At 36.7% G+C, this 20,633-nt stretch overlaps 1 protein-coding gene across 6 annotated transcripts in view; it reads left to right on the top strand.

Moving 5' to 3' along the window:
• The window catches only part of LRRC7 (leucine rich repeat containing 7), a 574,473-nt gene that overhangs the window by 423,990 nt on the left and 129,850 nt on the right, over window positions 1-20,633 (top strand). For 2 of the 6 annotated variants that reach the window (XM_081490661.1, XM_081490662.1), the window contains 2 exons: window positions 3,611-3,685; window positions 7,359-7,780. In XM_081490661.1, the coding sequence (XP_081346787.1) occupies window positions 3,611-3,685; window positions 7,359-7,541 (258 nt within the window). In that variant the 3' untranslated portion in view covers window positions 7,542-7,780. Of the gene's footprint in view, window positions 1-3,610; window positions 4,497-7,358; window positions 7,781-9,760; window positions 9,906-10,366; window positions 11,612-16,209; window positions 16,283-20,633 lie in introns of those variants that run through there. The other 4 variants (XR_014053757.1, XM_081490660.1, XR_014053759.1 and 1 more) reach the window with 4 other exon arrangements.

Below are 20,633 nucleotides of genomic sequence, written 5' to 3'. Positions count from 1 at the left end.
TCCTTGACCCATAAGATAAATTCCTGTCTCCCTAACAAAAGGTTAGGCCTTGACAGACCCTACCCTCTTTTGTTAGCCTCATTTTCTGCTGCTTACACTAGTTACTCCATCTTAAACTTGACAATTCAGTAAAGCAAACTGCCTATGGTTCCCCTGCATACATAATGCTGTTTCTCACCACTGTGATTCTGGTTAAAATATGCTTCCTCTCCTCTCCTTTCTTCTGACCAGTTCCTTCTCATCTCAGCTTCAGGAAACCATGTCTGGTTTCCCTTGATACTAAAGCATTATAGACCCCTCCTTCTTTGTATTCCCATGCTGCTGCTGTTACTGCTAAGTCGCGTCAGTCGTGTTCGACTCTGTGCTACCCCATAGATGGCAGCCCACCAGGCTCCACCATCCCTGGGATTCTCCAGGCCAGAACACTGGAGTGGGTTGCCATTTCCTTCTCCAGGGCATGAAAGGGAAAAGTGAAAGTGAAGTCGCTCAGTCGTGTCTGACTCTTAGCGACCCCATGGACTGTAGGCTACCAGGCTCCTCCGTCCACAGGATTTTCCAGGCAAGAGTACTGGAGTGGGGTGCCATTGCCTTCTCCGTGTATTCCCATAATGTCATGGAATTGCTCTTTATATGTTTGCTCAAGAAATAGACCATGGGTTCCTTGAGGGTAGAGATCATAGCACACTTTATGACTCTACTGAAGTCCCTGGACTTAGAAGCTGTTTAATAAGTACTTATAAAATTAAGGGATAACTAAATTATGAAAGTACTGTATCTTCATTCTGGTCATGCTTTTTTTTCATAGGGTGTCACTGTGTGGGAGGGGCAGTTGTTGTTGTTTAGTCGCTAAGTTGTGTCTGACTCTTTTTAGTAGTCACCCAATATTCCTTGAATTCCTCCCACATTCCCCAGCCTTCCCTAAACTTAGGTCCAGGCTGTATAAACAATTCTAGACAACGAGCTATAAAAAGGAGTGATTAAATGTCACTTCCAGTCTGAGATTTGTAAGAGCAGTGGCTAGTTTTCCATACTCTCTCTCTCTGCTTTGACTCTTCTGAAAGTCTTTTGATTTGGTGGTAACACAAGACCAGTTGGTGGGGGGCAGAAACCCACAGTGAACATGAAGTAAGAATAAGTAATCCTGTTTGTTAAGCCACTGAGATTTCAGGATTAAACTGTTACCACAGCACAGCTAGACTTCCTGAATAATGCTCATTGTTTCAAGTTTATACACTAGCCTCTGTCTTATTCCATAAACTTGCGTTGAATTTAGGTATGCAACTTTTTCTCTTCCCCTAAAGTCTGCATGATGCCTGAGCTTAGAAAAATTATGCCGTATGACTGATACAGAGACAGAGTTTTCCAATAGAGTAGTTCACTCCCTGTTCCCCAGGAGCTAAGCAATAGTGGGAACATTTTCCTATACAAAAATCCACCCCCCACCTTGCTCATGTAGTCCTAACTATTTTCCAAGTTGAAACTTTAGATTTTGATCCTTGTTACAAGTGAAACTTCTCTCAGGAATAGCACCATGTTCCATTGCATTTGCAGGCTAAAGGCATCAGAAACTTATCTCCAAAGTAGTCCAGAAGTCTCTGAAGTGTATTGTACTGACCCACAGTTATCAATAGTCCAGTAGTAACATTGATACCATTCCATTCTTTTCCACTGGATATCCTATCAAATATACTAGCTTTCCTCATTAGGTCTCAAATTTTACTGAACTATAGTTATATCTTATTTCAGTGATAATTTTTTTAGTTGGAGACAAAAAAAAAAAAAATCTGACTTAAGGTGATGGCTCAGACAGTAAAGAATCTGCCTGCAATACAAGAGACCAGGGATTGATCCCTGGGCCAGGAAAATCCCCTGGAGAATGGAATGACAACCCTCTCTAGCATTCTTGCTTGCCTGGAGAACTCCGTGGACAAAGGAGCTTGGCAGGCTGTAGTCCATGGAGTCAGAAAGAGTCGGACACAACTGAGTGACTAACAACAAGGTGTGGCTTAATTCTAAGCTTAAATAATGCCATCAGGATCCATCTTTTAATTCAAACAGGCTCTCCTTCTTACCTCGTGCCTGAAGCCCCCAGAACTGAACCCTTCCAGTTTCAAATCCAGCAGACAAGAGCAAGAGTCTTTTCCCCAAGTCCCAGTCAGAGACGTCTTCCCTGGTGGCTCAGTGGTAAAGAATCCACCTGTCAATTCAGGAGACATGGGTTCGATTCCTGGGTCAGGAAGATCCCCAGGAAAAGGAAATGGCAACCCTCCAGTATTCTTACCTGGAGAATTCCATGGACAGAGGAGTCTGGCAGACTACAGTCCATGGGATCACAGGAGAGTCGGATACAGCTTAGTAACTAAACAAAGACCAAACTCAGTCAGAGAATCATTGTTTCTTATCCGCTCTGAATGGTTCCTTGAGCCAAACCCTGTGGGCAGGTGAATATAATGCAGTAGTTAATTTAGGCCATTGTCAATTCCCTGGAGTGGTAAAAAAAAAAAGGAATCAACTTCAAGGGAAGCAGGTGGCCTTAGAGTGGGGACAGGGGAGATAATTTCTGGAAAGAAATCAGGAAGAGGTCATCATAAATCAAGAACTGAATAGTCTGCTTCCTAGGAGACAGAATTTAGAGACAGCTTCTAATTTTGGAATTAAAGTATTTATTATGCATAGTATGTTATCCCTTGATCATATTCATATTCTCTGAACTTTTCTTCTCTGAACTTCTCTACATTATTCTTTTCTCCCATGTGATGCCTTGTGTTTTTGTTACTTATATACATTTAGTTCCCCAATTAGCTCATCAGCTACTTCAAGGCAGGGACTAGCTTTGAATAACTGTGGATCCTGCATTGTATGTTTTGCATAGTAGGCCTCCCCATTATTCAACAAATAATTTTTGTTGAGTAAATGAAAGGATAAGAAATGAGTGGGTCTTATACTATTATTGTGTGTGTGTGTGTTCGTTCAGTCACTTGTGTCAAATTCCTTGCAACCCCATGGACTGTAGCCCACCAGGCTCCTCTGTCCATGAAATTTCCAGGCAAGAATACTGGAATGGGTTGCCACTTCCTTCTCCAGGGGCTCTTCCTGACTCAGGGTGTCTCCTGTATTGGCAGGCAGATTCTTTACTATTGTGCCACTTGGGAAGCTCCTATACTATTATTACATCATGGAGCAGAAGATGTTTGTGTGTATGGTGTTATGATAAAAACCTACTATTTACCAAGTACCATGGCAAACAATGAGGATCTGAGGACACAGGGATTAAAAACTGAATATTACTCTGCTCTTCAAAAAATTATACTCTAGTGAAGAAGACATTGATAAATATTGCAGAGAATAGTTATTGCGTGTTAAGGGAGAGTAACAGATTTTAACTTTTATTATTCTTGTTCTAATGGTTCCCACATCAACTATAGGTTGGCTACCTCAGGGAATACCAGTTTTTCTAGAAGAGATACGTTAAGCTTGGAATTTCTTAGAGGATTAACACTGGATTCCCAAATAAAAGTTTCAGATCCAATAAATTACATCTTATACTGTGACAAGAAAAGACTAATTTAGTTGTCTTTTCCTCTCTCTTTTCTCCCTACTTCTCCCCCAGCCTGAAGTTCTGGATCAAATACAAAATTTAAGGGAGTTGTGGATGGATAATAATGCATTGCAAGTGCTACCTGGGGTATGTAAGTTTTTATTATGCCATGTCGTCTAGCATCTATGTTGTATATTAATTGTAACTGATAATGGTTAATCTTAACATCTTAAAACTCAGTGTTTTCATTTCAAAGTTAAACATTTGATAATAGTATTCCATCAAGTGTTTTTCACTAGTTTGTTTTTTAATATTGAGTGTTACTAGTGTTATGTGTGTTATAGGTGTGTAAAATGAGTATGTAACATATATGAAAGATTTTTCTTATACTCTTAGAAGTACATTTCATCTCCTTCTGTACTTACTGTTTTTCAAATCTGAACAAATTTATATTGTTATATGAAAAAAATGCTATACATAATACCAAGCCTTAGTTTTACAAAATCAATTTTCTTCTTATAGGTAATTAGATAATGGTTTCTGTTCATATTGTTTGAGCTCTTCCACAAGATAAAAATTTCTCTCTCAGTTCAGATGATTTCCAGTAGATCTATTTGATTTTTTGAAAAACGCAAGGAACATAACTTGTTAAAAATAGGAAGTTAAAGTCAAATTATCTTTCTTTAACAGAAAATTCAGTAACATCTCCTGAATCATAGGTGCACTAGTCACCTCACTGAGTGTGACCATTCATTTTCCATCCAGTGAAAGAATGGCTTTCCATATAACACTGTTCGTTGCCACTCATGACACGTGCACTCAAGTATAAGCATGTACACACATACATAGGGCTTCCCAAGTGGCTCAATGGTAAAGAATCTACCTGCAATGCAGGAGACATGGGTTCAGTCCCTGGGTTGGGAAGATCCCCTGGAGGGGGAAATGACAACCCACTCCAGTATCCTTGCCTGGGAAATCCCATGGACAGAGGAGCCTGACAAAAGAGTTGAACACAACTTAGAAACTAAACAACACACACACAAAACAACTAGAAGGTCTCAGTGGTGAAAGCCACTCTAAACTCCTTGCGTGGGGTTAAGTAGCCAGGGCAGTTGGTTGTGGAATAATTCTTCAGCCACTGAGATTTAAATGTGTGTTCCGAAAGCCAGACTTGATTCTTTGCTTGAATTGACATTAAACATTTCTTAAAATGATTGCAAAAGCAAGAAGAGGAAGCTATTCTCTTTTGAATAAGTATGGGACCACATAAAGAAGAAAATCTGACAAAAGATTAGGAAACGTATACTTTCTTCTCTCACCAAAAGAATACATTTCTACTATCCTCACAGATACAAAACAGAAAAGCATGCATAGTTTCTGTTTATTGATTTATTAAAAACCATATACAAATATACCTCTATGAATTAGAAACCATGCTTATGTCAAAGTTACAAAAATAATATATTCAATGACCTTGAACATATTTGTTTGAGGGGTTTGCATATAACAGAAGAGACAAATCTATATTCTACTACACATAGCCATATTCAAGGTGTATATCAGTTCAGTTCCGTTCAGTCGCTCAGTGGTGTCCCACTCTCTGTGACCCTGTGGACTGCAGCACGCCAGGCTTCCCTGTCAATCACTAACTCCCGGAGCCTACTCAAACTCATGTCCATCATGTTGGTGGAAATCAGAATACATGTCTAGTGGGAAAATTTTATACCTGCAGTGTATTTATTTATTCAAAACTACTTACATAGCGTTTATCAGGGGCTAGGCACTATCTAGACATTTTACAAGTGACTCACCAAATTCTCGGAGCAACCCTGTGAAGCAGAATTTATTACCAACCCCATGTTATAGATGAGGGAACTGAAACAGAAAGAGTAAGTACCTGGGCCAAGGTCATACAGTCAGTAAATGGTGGACCTGTCATTCAAACCAGCTTCAGAGGCTCTTGCTCACTCTGATGCTCCAAATGCTGTTGCTATGGGAATCAGTAGAAGGTATAAATGAAAATTGGGCTTATCCTACTTTTCACACTTGTTCTGTTCCCAAAATCCAACCTTGCAGATGAATTCCATGGTGGTGGTTTAGTCACTAAGTCGTGTCCAACTCTTGCGATCCAATGGATTGTAGCCCGCCAGGCTCCTCTGTCCATGGGATTCTCCAGGCAAGAATACTGGAGTGGGCTGCCATTTCCTTCTCCAGGGGATTTTCCTGACCCAGGAATCAAACCCGGATCTCCTGCATTGCAGGCAGATGATTTACCAACTGAATTATGAGGGAAGATGGATGAATTCCATAGTCAATGTATTATTTAAATGTCAAGATAGTGATTCAGTCGTCTGTAAAACAGATAGTGCTGTCTAATTTGTCCGTTACAAAGTAGTTTTTTCTTGTATACACCATCTTTAAGTGGGTTTCTTGCTTTACTTAGTACACTTGAATTCCAAATTTTGTGACTCTCCTTATGGGAATACTTATGGGATACTCCTACACCTCCCGCCTGTAAACAGGTGTGGTTTTTTGAATGCCTAAGACTGGCAAAAAGTTGTTAGACAATTACCTAGAAACATTTGCCCTTGAAAGGCTAAGCTTGAATGCAGTCTTCAGCCCGTGTCTATCAGTTTCACAGAAGGATTAATTCTAAATATTTAGTGTCATAAGATACAGGAGAAAAAAGCACATTCCTTTTGTTTTTAGTTCACATACCATAATACATTAAGCTAATATATTTTTAAATACTTTTAGAAGCCTGGATTATCATTTTTCCACTTTACTTTTCACAAATCAGAGAAGCAAATAAATAATGATCAAAAATTTGTTTGCTACATAGCTCTGTCTTACAACCATCACTCTAAGATCAGTCAATAAAAATATAATTGAACAGCAAACTCCAATATCTCCTTTTTCTTGTAGTGGCTTCCCCTTTTTTAATTTGTTTCCCTCTGCTCATCTGTAGATCCCTCTATGTCTGGATGTTGGAGTAACATTTAATATCCTCAAGAACTCTTGAGTCATTGGGCTACAAAGGCCTTTATCACTCCAGGCTATTATTGCCTTTATAAGGCGCTTCAAAGTGAGGGTTTAGAAAGACTCAAAAATAAACACCGAAGTGTTATTTTGCTTCCAAAAAAAGATGTTTAGAAACTTCACACGAACATATTGAGTTGTGCTACAGATAGCAATTCAAGAAGCTTCAAAGAGAAAAGAAATTTTCTCATGATAAAGGAACGAAAAAAAGAAATCCTCACACACACACATACAAACGTAAACACATATATTATTCTTTGTGTGCTCATCAGAAGAGATGAGCTAAGTTAGTATAATAGTTCCTTGGAGTGGACAGCTCTAAGAAGTGTGACAGTATTTTTCCAACTGACGTATTTCTAGGCATGAGAAGAAACTCAGCCCTCTGGCCTGATTCATCCAGAGCACCCAGTTCCTAGCCTAGCAACTGTTCACCTACCCTAACTGTGTTCAGACTCTGCCTACAAGGGAAGCAAAGAAGCAGGGCTAGAGATATGAGCTGGGTTAATAAGCAATTTAGAGGTCAGGAACTGCTAATCTAATCAATAGGCTTTATAGTCTATAATCCGATAAAATCGAGTGTGAAATTTTAGCTCCACTCCTTATTATGGGGCAATGTTGGAATGTTACTTGTGGTGGATCCAGTCATGTGTCATCCTCCTGGAATGAAGAGCTTATTCTATTCCCTCAACCTCTGGGAATACTGCTTGCAACTCTCCACCCTCTTCAGGACTTTCCTCAGCTGGAGAGAACTTTCTCACGTAGGGTTATAACTGTATTCCAGGAGACCACCAATTCAGTGATCAATCAGTGCAAGAGTATGAAGCTCTGGCCCCTTCACTGCTACTCAAGACAACTGCAGTACTACTTGAAGAGTCAGCTGAGTAATTCCTCAGAACCATCACAGCCTACCTTCACCTGCCCAGTCCTTCTTCCTTCCTTCCTTCTTTCTTTTCACTGGTATTAATCCCTAGACTCTCTCTCAAAAATTTCTCTTTATCTCCATTTCTCAGGGAACCCAGTGTGATATTAGTTAACCTCTAAGCTTTAGTGTGTGTTAAAGTACAGATTCCAATTCAGTGGGTCTGGAGTGGATCTTGATTCCACATTTCTGACAAGCTCCCAGGTGGTGCTGATACGGCTGCTGTGTAAAACACATTCTGAGCAACAAGAACATAAAGTATTGCATCAAGTAATATGTATAAGGTACTTAGCATAGTGCCAAGTATGTGCTTGTGTAATTAATTTGTTGATGTTGTGTTTATTTGCTTATACTCTGTCAAATAACTAGAGACAATATAGCAAAGTGTTACAGGTAGACAAACAAGCAGATGAACCATTGAACACAGATAGGGGTGGGACATTTATTTGCAAAGCATGCCCTTAAAGAAAAGGAAAATGAAGAATTTCATCTTGCTCTAGGTCCCATAATTCATGTCCAAGCTAAATAACCATTGTTCATCCCTTGCCCACCATATGATCTGATTCCACCCCTGTCCTCAGAAATCAGTTATTAATCCAGTCATTCCACTTCTAAATTTTTCTTGAGCCATCCCCACTTCATCCTCACTTCTACTGCCTTAACTCGGGTCCCTTTCATCTCGTTAGCTAAACAGCTTCCAGATCCTTCTGATCCTTTCAATTCTACTCTAACTCTAGTCACGAATCTTCCCTTCACATTTCCCTGAGATTATTATTTCAGTTTCAAATATCTAATAATGTTGTTCACCATCTTAAAAGCCTTGAATAGCTCTCCTTGCCAATAAGATAGAGTTCAAATAACCCCCACATAAAAAGTAAGGCTTTTTAGCAGATGACTTCCTCTAATGCTTAACTTCATCACTATATTCAGTAACTTTGAATTTCCCACTCTTCCTCAAACATACTCCCTTTTTCACACTTCTCTGCACTCTTCTCTCTTCCTGGTACAAGTTCTCTTTTTCTGGACAAGCAGTGCCTTCCAGGCAATTTGCAGCCTTGCAGTTTCTATGGCATTCTCTATAGGCTTTTTTTTTTTATTGCACATATCATGGGGTTTTATAATTATTTGTTTATTGGACAGTTTCCTTCACTGTATGAGCACCTTAAAGATAAAGACTTTGTCTGTTATCATGACAAGTCTCTCCCCATACTTAGCTAAGATATTCATGATTGTTCTCCAGTATATAATACAAGCTCTGGTATGTAGTAGATCCTCAAAAAGGACTGTTGAATGAACAAAATATTGATTCTCCTTAGTAGAGTAAAGTTCAAATCATGATTTAATACCTTTCTCATGCATTTGAAATTATAAGAATCATTATGTCAGCATATGTTGTTTGGGTGACAACTTTCTCTTCCATCCTCCCTTCCTTTTTTTTCTATATTCATTTAAGTCTTTGGCAACGTTGAGATTGTTGTTGTTATCTTTTAACATATCTATGTTGCAAGATATATTCCCATATCATAAAATTCATCTATTTGAAGTATACAGTTTGATGGTTTTTAGAGTACTCACATAATTGAACAAACATCACCACAATCTAATTTTAGAACATTTCCATTACCACTGAAAGAAACCCTGAACGCCATTAGCAGTTATTTCCTTCCCCCTGATCTCCCAGCCTCTAGCAACCCTGGTCTACTTTCTGATTCCATAGATTTATCTATTCTGGACAATTCATATAAGTAAAATCTTACAATAGGTGATCTTTTGTGACTGGCATCTTTCACTGCATTTGTTTCAAGGTTCATCCATTTTTGTAGCATGCATTGGTACTTTATTGCTTTTTATTACCAAATAATATTCCAGCTTATTGATATATCACATTTTGTTTATCTATTCATCAGTTTATGGACATTTGGGTTGTTTCCACATTTTGAATGTTGTGAATAACACTGCTTTGAATATTTGTGTTTCTGTGTGGACAAATGTTTCATTCTTGAGCATGTACCTAGGGATTGATAAGTCATATGGAAATTCTGTTTAACATTTTGAGGAATGGCCAAACTGTTTTCCGAAGTGGCTGCATAATTTTACATTCCTACTAGAAATGTATGAGGGTTATAGTTTCTCCACATTCTCACCAATACTTATTACTGTTGCATTTGCTTTTGAAATTAATTTTACAGTGTTGTGGTTTTTACAACTTTAAAATATTTCCTGAAAGTTTCTCACTAACCCTGAGTTTACTCAATGTCATCAAGTCTATAGGGAAGTTAAAGATGTTGGTATACCTGGATATGTCAAAAAACAGAATAGAAACCGTTGACATGGACATTTCTGGATGTGAAGCCCTGGAGGACCTCTTACTGTCATCCAATATGTTGCAACAGTTGCCTGACTCTATAGGTGAGAACATAATATTTTGTTATCAATGTTTATGTCAAATATACTGTTTTCATTTTTAGCAGTATAGTTTGTTTGCAGATGTAGGGAATATACTGTTAGCCTGATATTAATAAATTAGCATAATCATTATCCAATATGAAAAATTATTTTACCAATATTTTAGAATGAAATGGTAACTCTAGCTGTCAAAATACTCTCCTATTAAAATGATCTTACTAAATTGACATACTTTAAATAATTTTAGATCTACTAAGTTTAAAGTGTTATTAAAAGGAGGATTTATCTTAGATTTAAGTAGTTGGATGACTATGTATGTCTTCTTTTGTCACTATAGAATTACCAGTAACATGGGCTTCCTTGGTGGCGCAGATGGTAAAGAATCTGCCTGCAATGCAGGAGAGCCTGGTTCGATCCCTGGGTTGGCAAGATCCTCTGGTGAAGGGAATGGCTACCCACTCCAGTATTCTTGCCTAGAGAATCCCATGGACAGAGGAGCCTGGCAGGATACAGTCCATAGGGTCCTAAAGAGTCAGATATGACTGAGCAACTAACACTTTCTATCCACAGTGTTGCTCTATTCTACTTTAAGTTTATTGTAACCTTGCTCTAATTTAAGAATAACACAAAAAATATATAAAATATCTTCATAGTTCTATTATTTAAAAATGACATCTCATCTTTTGCATGCTGTCAAGAGTCATAAGAGTAGAAATTTGTATATTAACTACTCAATCCTTTTTTGTCATAAATTTTTATCTGCATAACAATGAAAGAATATAAATAATGAGTAAACCTTTGTATAGATATCCTACTGTTATTATTTATGAGAGGACACAGATAGGAGAGTAATCATCAAACTGCTTAATTTTGGAATATAGTTTTTAACATTCCTTGAATTAGATGTGTCATATGTTCTGGAACGTATTAATGCTTCTGAAAATTGAATCACAAGCCAAAATTGTTCTCCAATATTTTGTTGCTTCCATTTTCACTATTCTTTTAGGTTAATAGAGAATATTACTTTTAACAGAACAGATTAGTTTTACTTTCTTTATAGATTTGATGATGTTTTTATTTACATAGTTATATATTTTTGTAAGAGTGTTTTTTCAACTTACTCCTCTATAAGACTTATCTTAAGCTCAATTAAACACTTCCACATTTCCAGGCTCTTTCTGTGAAAATTCTGACCCCATAAGTATGTAATAAGCCCTCTGTTCTGTATTCTTATTAATTATCTTAGATGAAACTTATGATCAGATAAGCTTAGAAAGTACTATTTTATGTTGTAGAAAGTAAGGAAATATAATGGTGTAAAAGAGCATCCTCTGATCAAGATGCTAGAGATGATCATCTGGTCAAGATAGCCATCCGGTCAAAATACATTTCTTACTCTCCTTACTCAAAAACCACTCCATATCTTCAAATGCATAATGAAAATAAAAAAGCTATTTATATTAGAAGAACATAATTTTCTTCATTACTGTCTTCTCCATACAAAGAATTATGGGTGGTATATGGTAAGTACTCCTTAAGTATTGAGTCAATGACATAATTTAGCTCTGCTTAAAGAGAATGAGCATATACCTGGAACTGAGATATAATGGAAACACAATAATGCCTACAGACATGATGGGCTCCAGACCACAAACAGAAGTGGTAGCCACAAATTCTGATACTGAGTGGTTAAAAAAAAAAAAAAAACACCTTCAGCATAACAGGAGAATACAAATTTACAGGGATTGGGGACGGAAACGCTTTTCTGCTAAGAGAGACTGAAGAACCTAGAGCTAGAGTGAAAGGAGAGAACAGATACAGATTCACTACTGAAAATTACAACACATACCAGCTGCTTTGGACTGAATTTGCAATATCCAGGTTGAATGAGAGCGCTAAGTTGCTAATTTAAGATTTGGTTCTAAACCCCAGAAACTTGAGGGTCAGATGGAAGTAACCAGTGTCAGACATGGAGGAGTGAACATAGGTAAGAAAATATCCACTGACACAAATGGGCATGAAAACAAATACTTTAAAGGAAAACTAATTTTAAAACAACTCAAACAATAGAAATTTTACCCCAAGGGAAACCAAAGTTATCAAGCAAGTTAAAAAATTATTGTAAGTATGTGTAGATTCTCAAATAAATAAAAGGAAGAAGAATATTTATAAAAATAATAAGAACTTACAAAACAGGCGTGATGACTAAGAACAGGTGGCTATAAAAAAAAGAACCAATTAGAAATTCTGGAAATGAAAAGGTCACATAGTGAAATAAAAGATGATGTAATTATTTGTTTAAAATATCCTCTGTTAAGAAAGTGGACTAGGGAGTTAACCTTCTGGTCTGGGGGAAATAGCCTGTACAGATGATAGAAAATACCAGATTAGATGCTTGGCTGGCATTAAGCAGACCAGCACAGGCAAGTTTTATTATGTATTTGATATCTTCGTTTAGAATCTGTGCATGCATGTGTGCTAAGTCGCTTCAGTCATGTCCGAGTCTTTGCGACCCCATGGACTGTAGCCCACCAGGTTCCTCTGTCCATGGGATACTCCAGGCAAGAATACTGGAGTGGGCTACCATGCCTTCTTCCAGGGGATCTTCCCAACTCAGGGATCAAACCCACATCTATATCTCCTGCTTTGGCAAATGGTTTCTTTACCACTAGCGCCACCTGGGAAGCTGAGTGATCCTTAAATTAAGAAGGTAACTTTGTCAGTAGCTTCCTGCTGGAACTATCTTTGGACCCTATTGACCTTTTAGGGAAAATTACATTTATCCATCTGCAGAGTTGCTAGAGTACCTGATTGTATATGCAGAAAGGCTGGCTTTCCTTGAAAAATTTTCTCTTGGTCAAGAGAAATACCTGGGAACTCTGTTCAAAGGTCCTAAAATAATTTACTGATTCTGATTTGATGGTAAATTACACCTTGTATTCTTTATTTGAACCTGAGTTGTCTATTGGACTACCAACATTTAAATGAATAAAATACAAGAAACGTCATAGTATTATTAATAATAAAAGGAAATAGAAACTAAAAATCTTTAGTTCGTTTACACCTATTTTAGCTGTGGGATATTTGAATGGAGTTATGTACTCAACAAACAACCCTGTATGCTGAGTCTCTTTCAGTGTGCTGGTTCCAGGGAAAATGAAGAGGGCTTTATGTTTTCTAGGTAGAATTTTCATAATCAGCTTCTTTGGACAGTGGAGAAACTCAATAAAGGAGAATATATATATTTACTTTCCAAAATAATTTAAATAATTTATCCTATTCACTTACTGGGTGAAGACACAGGTTTTGCAATCAAGTTGCCTGAATTCAGAGTCCAGTTTTCTACCTTACTAGCTGTTTGACTTTATGCAAGCTACTTAATCTCTGTGTGCCTCAGTTTTATCATCTTTTAAATGGGAAAGTAATAGTACCTGCATCAGGGAATTATTTTGAGAAATAATGAATTAATATATGTAAAATTGCTTAGAACAGAACTCAGTGTATAGTAAATGTTCAATCAATGTTAGGTACTATGATAGTATAATAATTATTATAATCTTAGATTTGATGAGTACACAGCGATTTGGCTTTCAAAATTCTAATATATAGTGTAAATGTCATATAAATATTAGCTATTTTGATAGCAAATTATATTAATGTTTATCATATTGCTGCTTATTATATATTTATATGTAGTAGCCAGAATCGTAGTAAAAAACCTCCTTTTCCTTTCTCTTCAGTATATCTGAGTTGGGAATATAAGATAAAGAGGTGGAGAATTGAGGAAGAAATAGTATAAAATACCTTTGGTTCCTGAGGGTAGAAGACAGTCCAAACAGATATATCAATAGCTAGACAGTAAAGGAAATATCTGTCAGCAGGAGTCATGAGTAACAGAGCTGAGGTTGATGGCCTATTTCTATTCCAAGAACAACCAGATTGCTACAGAAGTTCTGGAATCTGTCCAGAGAGCACACCCTTGTATGGAATATGTGAATAACAAAGTAGCCATAGCTCAAATGAATGATGATCCCTTTAGTTCACATATGTGGAACAAAGGAGGGAGCCCTAACTTGCTTCAGCATTTAGAGCTGTAGAAAGAAAATGAAGTTGTTCAGTCGTACCTGACTCTCTGCGACCCCATAAACTCTAGCCTACTAGGCTCCTCTGTCCATGGGATTTTCCAGGCAAGAGTACTGTAGTGGGTTGGCAAAAGTTGTAGAAGCTGCTGTCAAAGAGACATTATTTCAAAAAAATCTGTTGCATCACTCTTTTGACCTTAATCGCTATCCTGCCTCAAGATCTTCACACCACTACTTCAGACCTGGGGACTGTGATTCTCTTAAAGACTGCTTGGCAACCTGGCTTCAAGATGTTTGCACAGCCCTCTGTAACCCAACCCCAAACTTCTCACCTCTGTAACCCAACCCCAAACTTCTCATAACCCAGCCGAGTGATGTGGAAACTGTCAGCCCTCCTCTGACTCCACCTGTGGGCAGGGACTGATCACAACTACAGCTCATAAAAAATTTAGTTGTAATTCATGATTCTTGTGTATTCTTTTCACAATTGATGAGGAAGCTCAAGAGTTCTTTTATATTTCCAAGGTTGATGGTTTTTTACATATACAGTAGAGAAGCTAAAGTGATTCAGTCACCCTTTGAACATAGATGAATAGGCAGTGGGTGTTCACTTTTCAGAGATGAATTACCCCAGTGAGAATTGTCCTCTTTCCCAGGTGCTACTGTTTTCAGCCGTGTATCATATGGGCACAAACTGATGTATTAATCTCCAAATATTGTAGGTATTTTCTCACAGCAGTCTGATAGTGATGACATTTCTCTTCACTAGAGATTCTGCGTGCTTTGGTAGACTATGTAATGAGCATACTGAAACTTCAAATGCAACAACAGCTTTATTTCTGACTTCTTGTGACTTACTTGCAGAGAAGGTAATGGCACCCCACTTCAGTACTCTTTTGCCTTGGGAATCCCATGGACAGGGGAGCCTGGCAGGCTTCAGTCCATGGGGTAGCTAAGAGTCAGACACGACTGAGCGACTTCACTTTCACTTTTCCCTCTCATGCACTGGAGAAGGAAATGGCAACCCACTCCAGTATTTTTGCCTGGAGAATCTCAGGAATGGCGGAGCCTGGTGGGCTGCCGTCTATGGGGTCTCACAGAGTCGGACACGACTGAAGTGACTTAGCAGCAGCAGCAGTGACTTACATTTTGCCTTTAAGCTATGCTCAAAATACTTGAGGTGGGTAGGTATGAGCTGTAACAGCACTTCTCAGAGCATGTTTGTGAAACACCACTGTACAAGATACTCTTGCACACACACAGAAGTTCTACAATAACTTTGGAGTTATCCTGCTACATTAGTATATTAAAAGTTCCTTAACATTTTTCACTAAAGAAATCTGGTTGATTTTGTTTAATTTAGCATTTCCCAAACACATTTGACCATGGAACCTACGATATCTGTCAGAACAAGTTTTCTGCAAAACATATGTAAAACCAAAATCAGCCACTGTTAATGCTTTGTCTTGAATTTTGGCTATTTAGGCCATACTGATACTCTAGGTTCTGTTATGGCTGGGTAAAGGAAGCTGTTCTTCTATTACTCTGCAGTTTTTGCTCATTAATACCCTGAGAATAGGAGTAGATAAAACAGGAAGTTTATGAAGGGCATAAATTAGTGAAATATGAATAGTTGGAATGTCAGTTATTAGCCAGTTCTACTTGATATATTAAAAACTGAGGGTTTTTGTATTTACTACTGATCCCAGTCAAGGATTTATGATAACTGAAAGAGTATGAAGTTATATGTTGTAACTTTCCAAGTCCATAATTATAACAACTACACTGCAGTACTTCAGTACCCATTTGTTGGTTATTAGGCTTAATTCAGATTTGTTTTCAATTTGTATCACAACAGGAATGTTAGTTATTAGTGCTTATGAGTTAATTAAATATTGAATCACAGCTGGCTTGAAAAATTTCATCTTGTCCATTTGCTATATAATAGAAAAGGAAAATGTGGTAGTAGTATCACCAACTCAGGTTTCTATGGAACCCTATATTTTCTTAATTTTCTCCATCATTGTACTTGAACTCCCACTGATGTAAGTGAAGTTTTTGCAACTGGAAGGTCAGAACTAGACATGCGAATATGTTTGTAGGTTGATATAAGCAGAGTGGAGCCAATTAGCATGACAAACATTCATCCCAATTATATTGTGATGTATATTGTATTTTCTATCACTAATCTGTTCTTGTGTATTAATACATGTTCTCTGTTTTAGGGTTGTTGAAAAAGCTAACTACTCTAAAAGTAGATGACAATCAACTTACGATGCTACCCAATACACTCGGAAAGTAAGTGCCAAAGTTTCATACCAGTCTGCTTCTCTAAAGCCAGAGACAAAAGAATATATTGAGTTTTCTACTTTAACACATTTTCCACTGGAGATCTCAACAATTTTGTTCATATTTAAACTTGTTTTAGACCACATTTTATTTACTTATGTAGTTGTGTATATCAATTTAGTTTTATATGTGAACATTACATTGACACCCAACTATATAATAGGATAAGAAATACTTGACCATTACCCTTTCACAAGCAAAATGATTACCCAGACCTTCAATTATATCATTGCCTGTAATTTTCCAGATACTTTTGACTGAGTAGCAGCTCCAAATTCACTTGAATGTCTTACAAAATCAAATCAATTTTTATAAGAACTGCATTAAGTATATATTACCATTACACTGTTAGTAAAATTTGATATTTATAGAAACTTAATGTATTTCTTAAGGAAATAAACATGTTTTAGCTTGCATAAAAAGCTTCAAGGTAAAAGATCATTGTTGCCTTCTAAGAAAAAGATATATTCCATTTATCGGAAAGTGATTTATTTCTAATTTTATGTTGTCATTAATGTTTGACTTACGGTTCTTTAAGAAATGTATGTATGCCATTATCAATGTTTCATTGGAATTATTTTGTTTATAACTTATGTAAAGTGAGAAATCCATAAGCTGTCTTCATTCTAAAATTATGTAAGGCCATTTTATAGGAATCTTGTCCCACATTTCAAGTGAAGAATTATATAAATCCACATTTTAACAGATTTGGGTATACTTGGGGTGGGGAGAAAGCTTTTTTAAAAAACGGTTTTATTAGACATGATTGATGTACAATAAACTGCACATATTTAAAGTCTACAATTTGATGTTTTGACATTCATATAAAGCCATGAATGGAAGTGTTAGGGAAATGGACTATAATACTATGTTTTATTGCAATAAAAAGAATAAAAAAAGCAGTAGGCAGTATATGAGAAATCTCTACCTTCTGCTCAGTTTTGCTGTGAACCTAAAATGGCTATAAAACTAAAGCCTATTTTAAAAAGAGGAAGAATGATTGACAAACTGTGGTTAGTCAGACTTGGGTATGTGGCAGACATTTTCTCAGAAATGAACCAAGTGAGCTTTGTTACTTTGAGGACAACAACTGACAGTATTTGTTGCCAACAGTGAAATTTGAGCTATCAAGCAAAAGTTGGAATTTAGGAAAATTTGTATCTGCCACTATAAATTTGATGGCTTCCATACATTTAAAGGCTTTTCTGATATCACTGGTGTGATAATGAATGTGATTTATTGAGGTTGTCTATGAAATGCATCAACATTTGGAAAATCTGTTTAATTTTGTAAAGCAACATTTTCCATGACCAATGCATGAACTACAAAATCACACATGAGAAATAGACTCATTCAAAGTGCAAGAGGATTAGTTGGTGTTAATGTATTGGTATGAAGAGTAAGAAAAGTTCACGGATATATTTCAGATTCCATATTGCAATTACTGTATCCCCTAAAAAACCATCATTTGTTGAGTTTTGGTGTAGTATCAAAGAATAGTCACAATTATCCAAAAAAACTGTAAAAATACTCCTCCCTCCCTTTTCCAACAACATATCTGTGTGATATTGGATTATATATATATATATAACTTAACCAGAATAATATACAACAGCATATTGAATACAAAAGCAGATATGAGAATCCAGTTACCTTCTATTAATCTAAACATTGGAGAGATTTGAAAAAATAAAGCAATGTCACTCTTCTCACTAAATGTTTTGGTTTTGGAAATATAGATACTTTTATAAAAATATGTTACCTACATTAACATGTCATGGGTTTATTATTGTTATTTAAGACTGAATAATAAATAATTATTTTTAAATGCCTTTTTAAATTTATAATATGATAGATACCAATAGATATAAACCATATAAACAAAAGTACTTTACGGTTACCAATGATTAAGAGTGTAAAGTAGTCCTAAAATGAAAAATTTCAAAGATTTCAGTTCTACAATACATTTTTTGGTTGGTAAAATTATGACAGCCATTTTCTCACTTACATTCTCACTTCAATGGAGCACTTGTGCAAAAAGTAAGCTAAATCTAAACTTTTATAGTACACCTTGATAAACAATCTTTATGAAGTAAAAATAATAATGATACAATGGCTTTGCTTTCCTTAGGGAATTCAGAACTTATAGATCAGAGGTTTAGCTCAAGGCTAGGGATAAATTTGATTAGAATACTATTTAATGTCACCCCAGGTCACATGCAGAAAGTGTTTTGTAAGTGGTGGAATAGTTATTGTTGTAATTGTTCAGTCGCTCAGTTGTGTCTGACTCTTTGCAACCTATGGACTGCATCACACCAGTCTTCCCTGTCCTTCACTATCTCTGGGAGTTTGCTCAAACTCATGTCCATTGAGTCGGTGATGCCATCCAATCATCTCATCTTCTGGCATCCCCTTCTCCTCCTGCCTTCAATCTTTCCCAGCATCAGGGTCTTTTCCAATGAGTCAGCCTCAGATGGCCATCACCCCTTTGCATCAGGTGGTCAAAGGGTTAGAGTTTCAGTTTCAGCATCAGTGGAATAGTCTGTATTTTATTATGAGACATTCTATCTAGAACTCTGCTCACCAAAATGTTAAGATCAGCTGCAGTGAGCAAAAATATTCTCATTCTGCATATAGAATGTTTCATAGATTAAACTTATCTTTGGTAATTTTTAATAGTCCAACTAGTAAAAATTGCTGAAAGAATTCAGCTGTCTTTTACAGCTGAAATAGTTTCCATGACTTTTGTGCCAAATGACTTGTAAAATTGGTTGTTTTTGTTGTCAAATCTTAAGTTGTGCCTAGGAGTTCCAGCCATTCTAAGAACTGAATGTGCAATGAAAATAGTAATAAACAACTTTTTGTTTGTGTTCACATTGTGCCAGATACCATGTTTGGTGCTTTACATGTATTCTTATTTAAAGACCCCATCAACGCTATTCAGTGTGTATTATTTTCTCCCCATTAACAAATGCAGAAACAAAGGCTGAGAGAAGTTATCAGATCTCAAAGCTAAACTGTTAATTGAGCTATAATGCTTCTTGAGTCACATATTTTGCAATATTTGGTCATTTAAGAGCTCCATTACTCTAAAGGATCTTCCATAGGAAGAGAAACTACACTAAGCCTTCTCTCTGTTAGCTTCATAGTTTTGGAGAAAAGCAATGAAAGCTCAAAAATTTGAATGGATATTTTAAAAAGTCACTCCATCATAGCGTATGGCCAAAGAGAAAGACTGGAATCAGAAAATTTAATAACTATGCAAAGCTGGATAAATCACTTCTTTCCTGTTGGCCTCTGACTGCTGAGGGATAATACACGGAGCACTGGCTTTGGAGTCCAACAGCATGGGTGTGATCCCTCGCTACACCACTTAACTATGTGAACTTGGACAAGTTATTTAAATTCTCAGTGGCTTAGTTTCTTCATTTGTAGTTTCCGCCTATGTCTAAAATTCTAATTATTTGATCTAGATGGTTAGTTTATATAACATTAATACCCTAGATGGTAACTTTCAGTAGTCCACTTACTAGACTGCTATAATGACAAGAAAATAAGCATTCTGGGTGCCTGAATGCTAAAAACTGTGCCTCCCTCTATTCTTTAATCATAGAAAGATACGCAAGGAACTAGAAATGTATGTGACTTTGGGAGGAGAACTTGGGGGCTGGGCAATAGACTCAATAGGAGATTTCCTTTTACTGTATCCCCAGTGTACTTCTTAACATATAAAGTTATTCTAGTCAAAAACTTAGACAGCATACACACACACACACACACACACACATACTTCATTTGATAAAACACAAATTCCTTCACACTAATATTCAATTCTTTCCATAGTCTAGTATAGACTGGTGATTCTCAACATGTGGTCCCCTGACCAACATCATCAACTCCAACTGGGAACTTGTTAGAAGTGCAAATTCTCAGAGACAATCTTAGATCTATTGAATCAGAAACTTTGGACATCAGACCAGCAATCTGTGTGTTAACAAGACGTTCCAGGGATTCTGATGCACGCTAAAGTTTAAGAACCAATATCTGGATTCAGCTTCTTAAACAGCTATCAGAAAACTGTCTTACCAGAATTACTTGAGATGATGGTTTAAAACAAAGCTCCCTTAAAAAAGCTTACATAATGGTTGGCTGCTTTGGCTCTGGAGCCAGACCTTTTGGGTCCAAAATCTGGCTTTTCAATGTACTATTGAGTAGATAGCCTTAGATTCCTCCTCAGTAAAACGTAAATCATAATAATGCCTACCTCATGAGAATGTTGTGAGAATTAAATGGAAAGTAC

This window comes from Giraffa tippelskirchi, chromosome 5 (genome assembly GCF_054371585.1).
Source record: "Giraffa tippelskirchi isolate mGirTip1 chromosome 5, T2T-mGirTip1v1.2.pri, whole genome shotgun sequence".
Lineage (NCBI taxonomy): Eukaryota > Metazoa > Chordata > Mammalia > Artiodactyla > Giraffidae > Giraffa > Giraffa tippelskirchi.
This window is presented reverse-complemented; position numbering and strand designations above follow the sequence as displayed.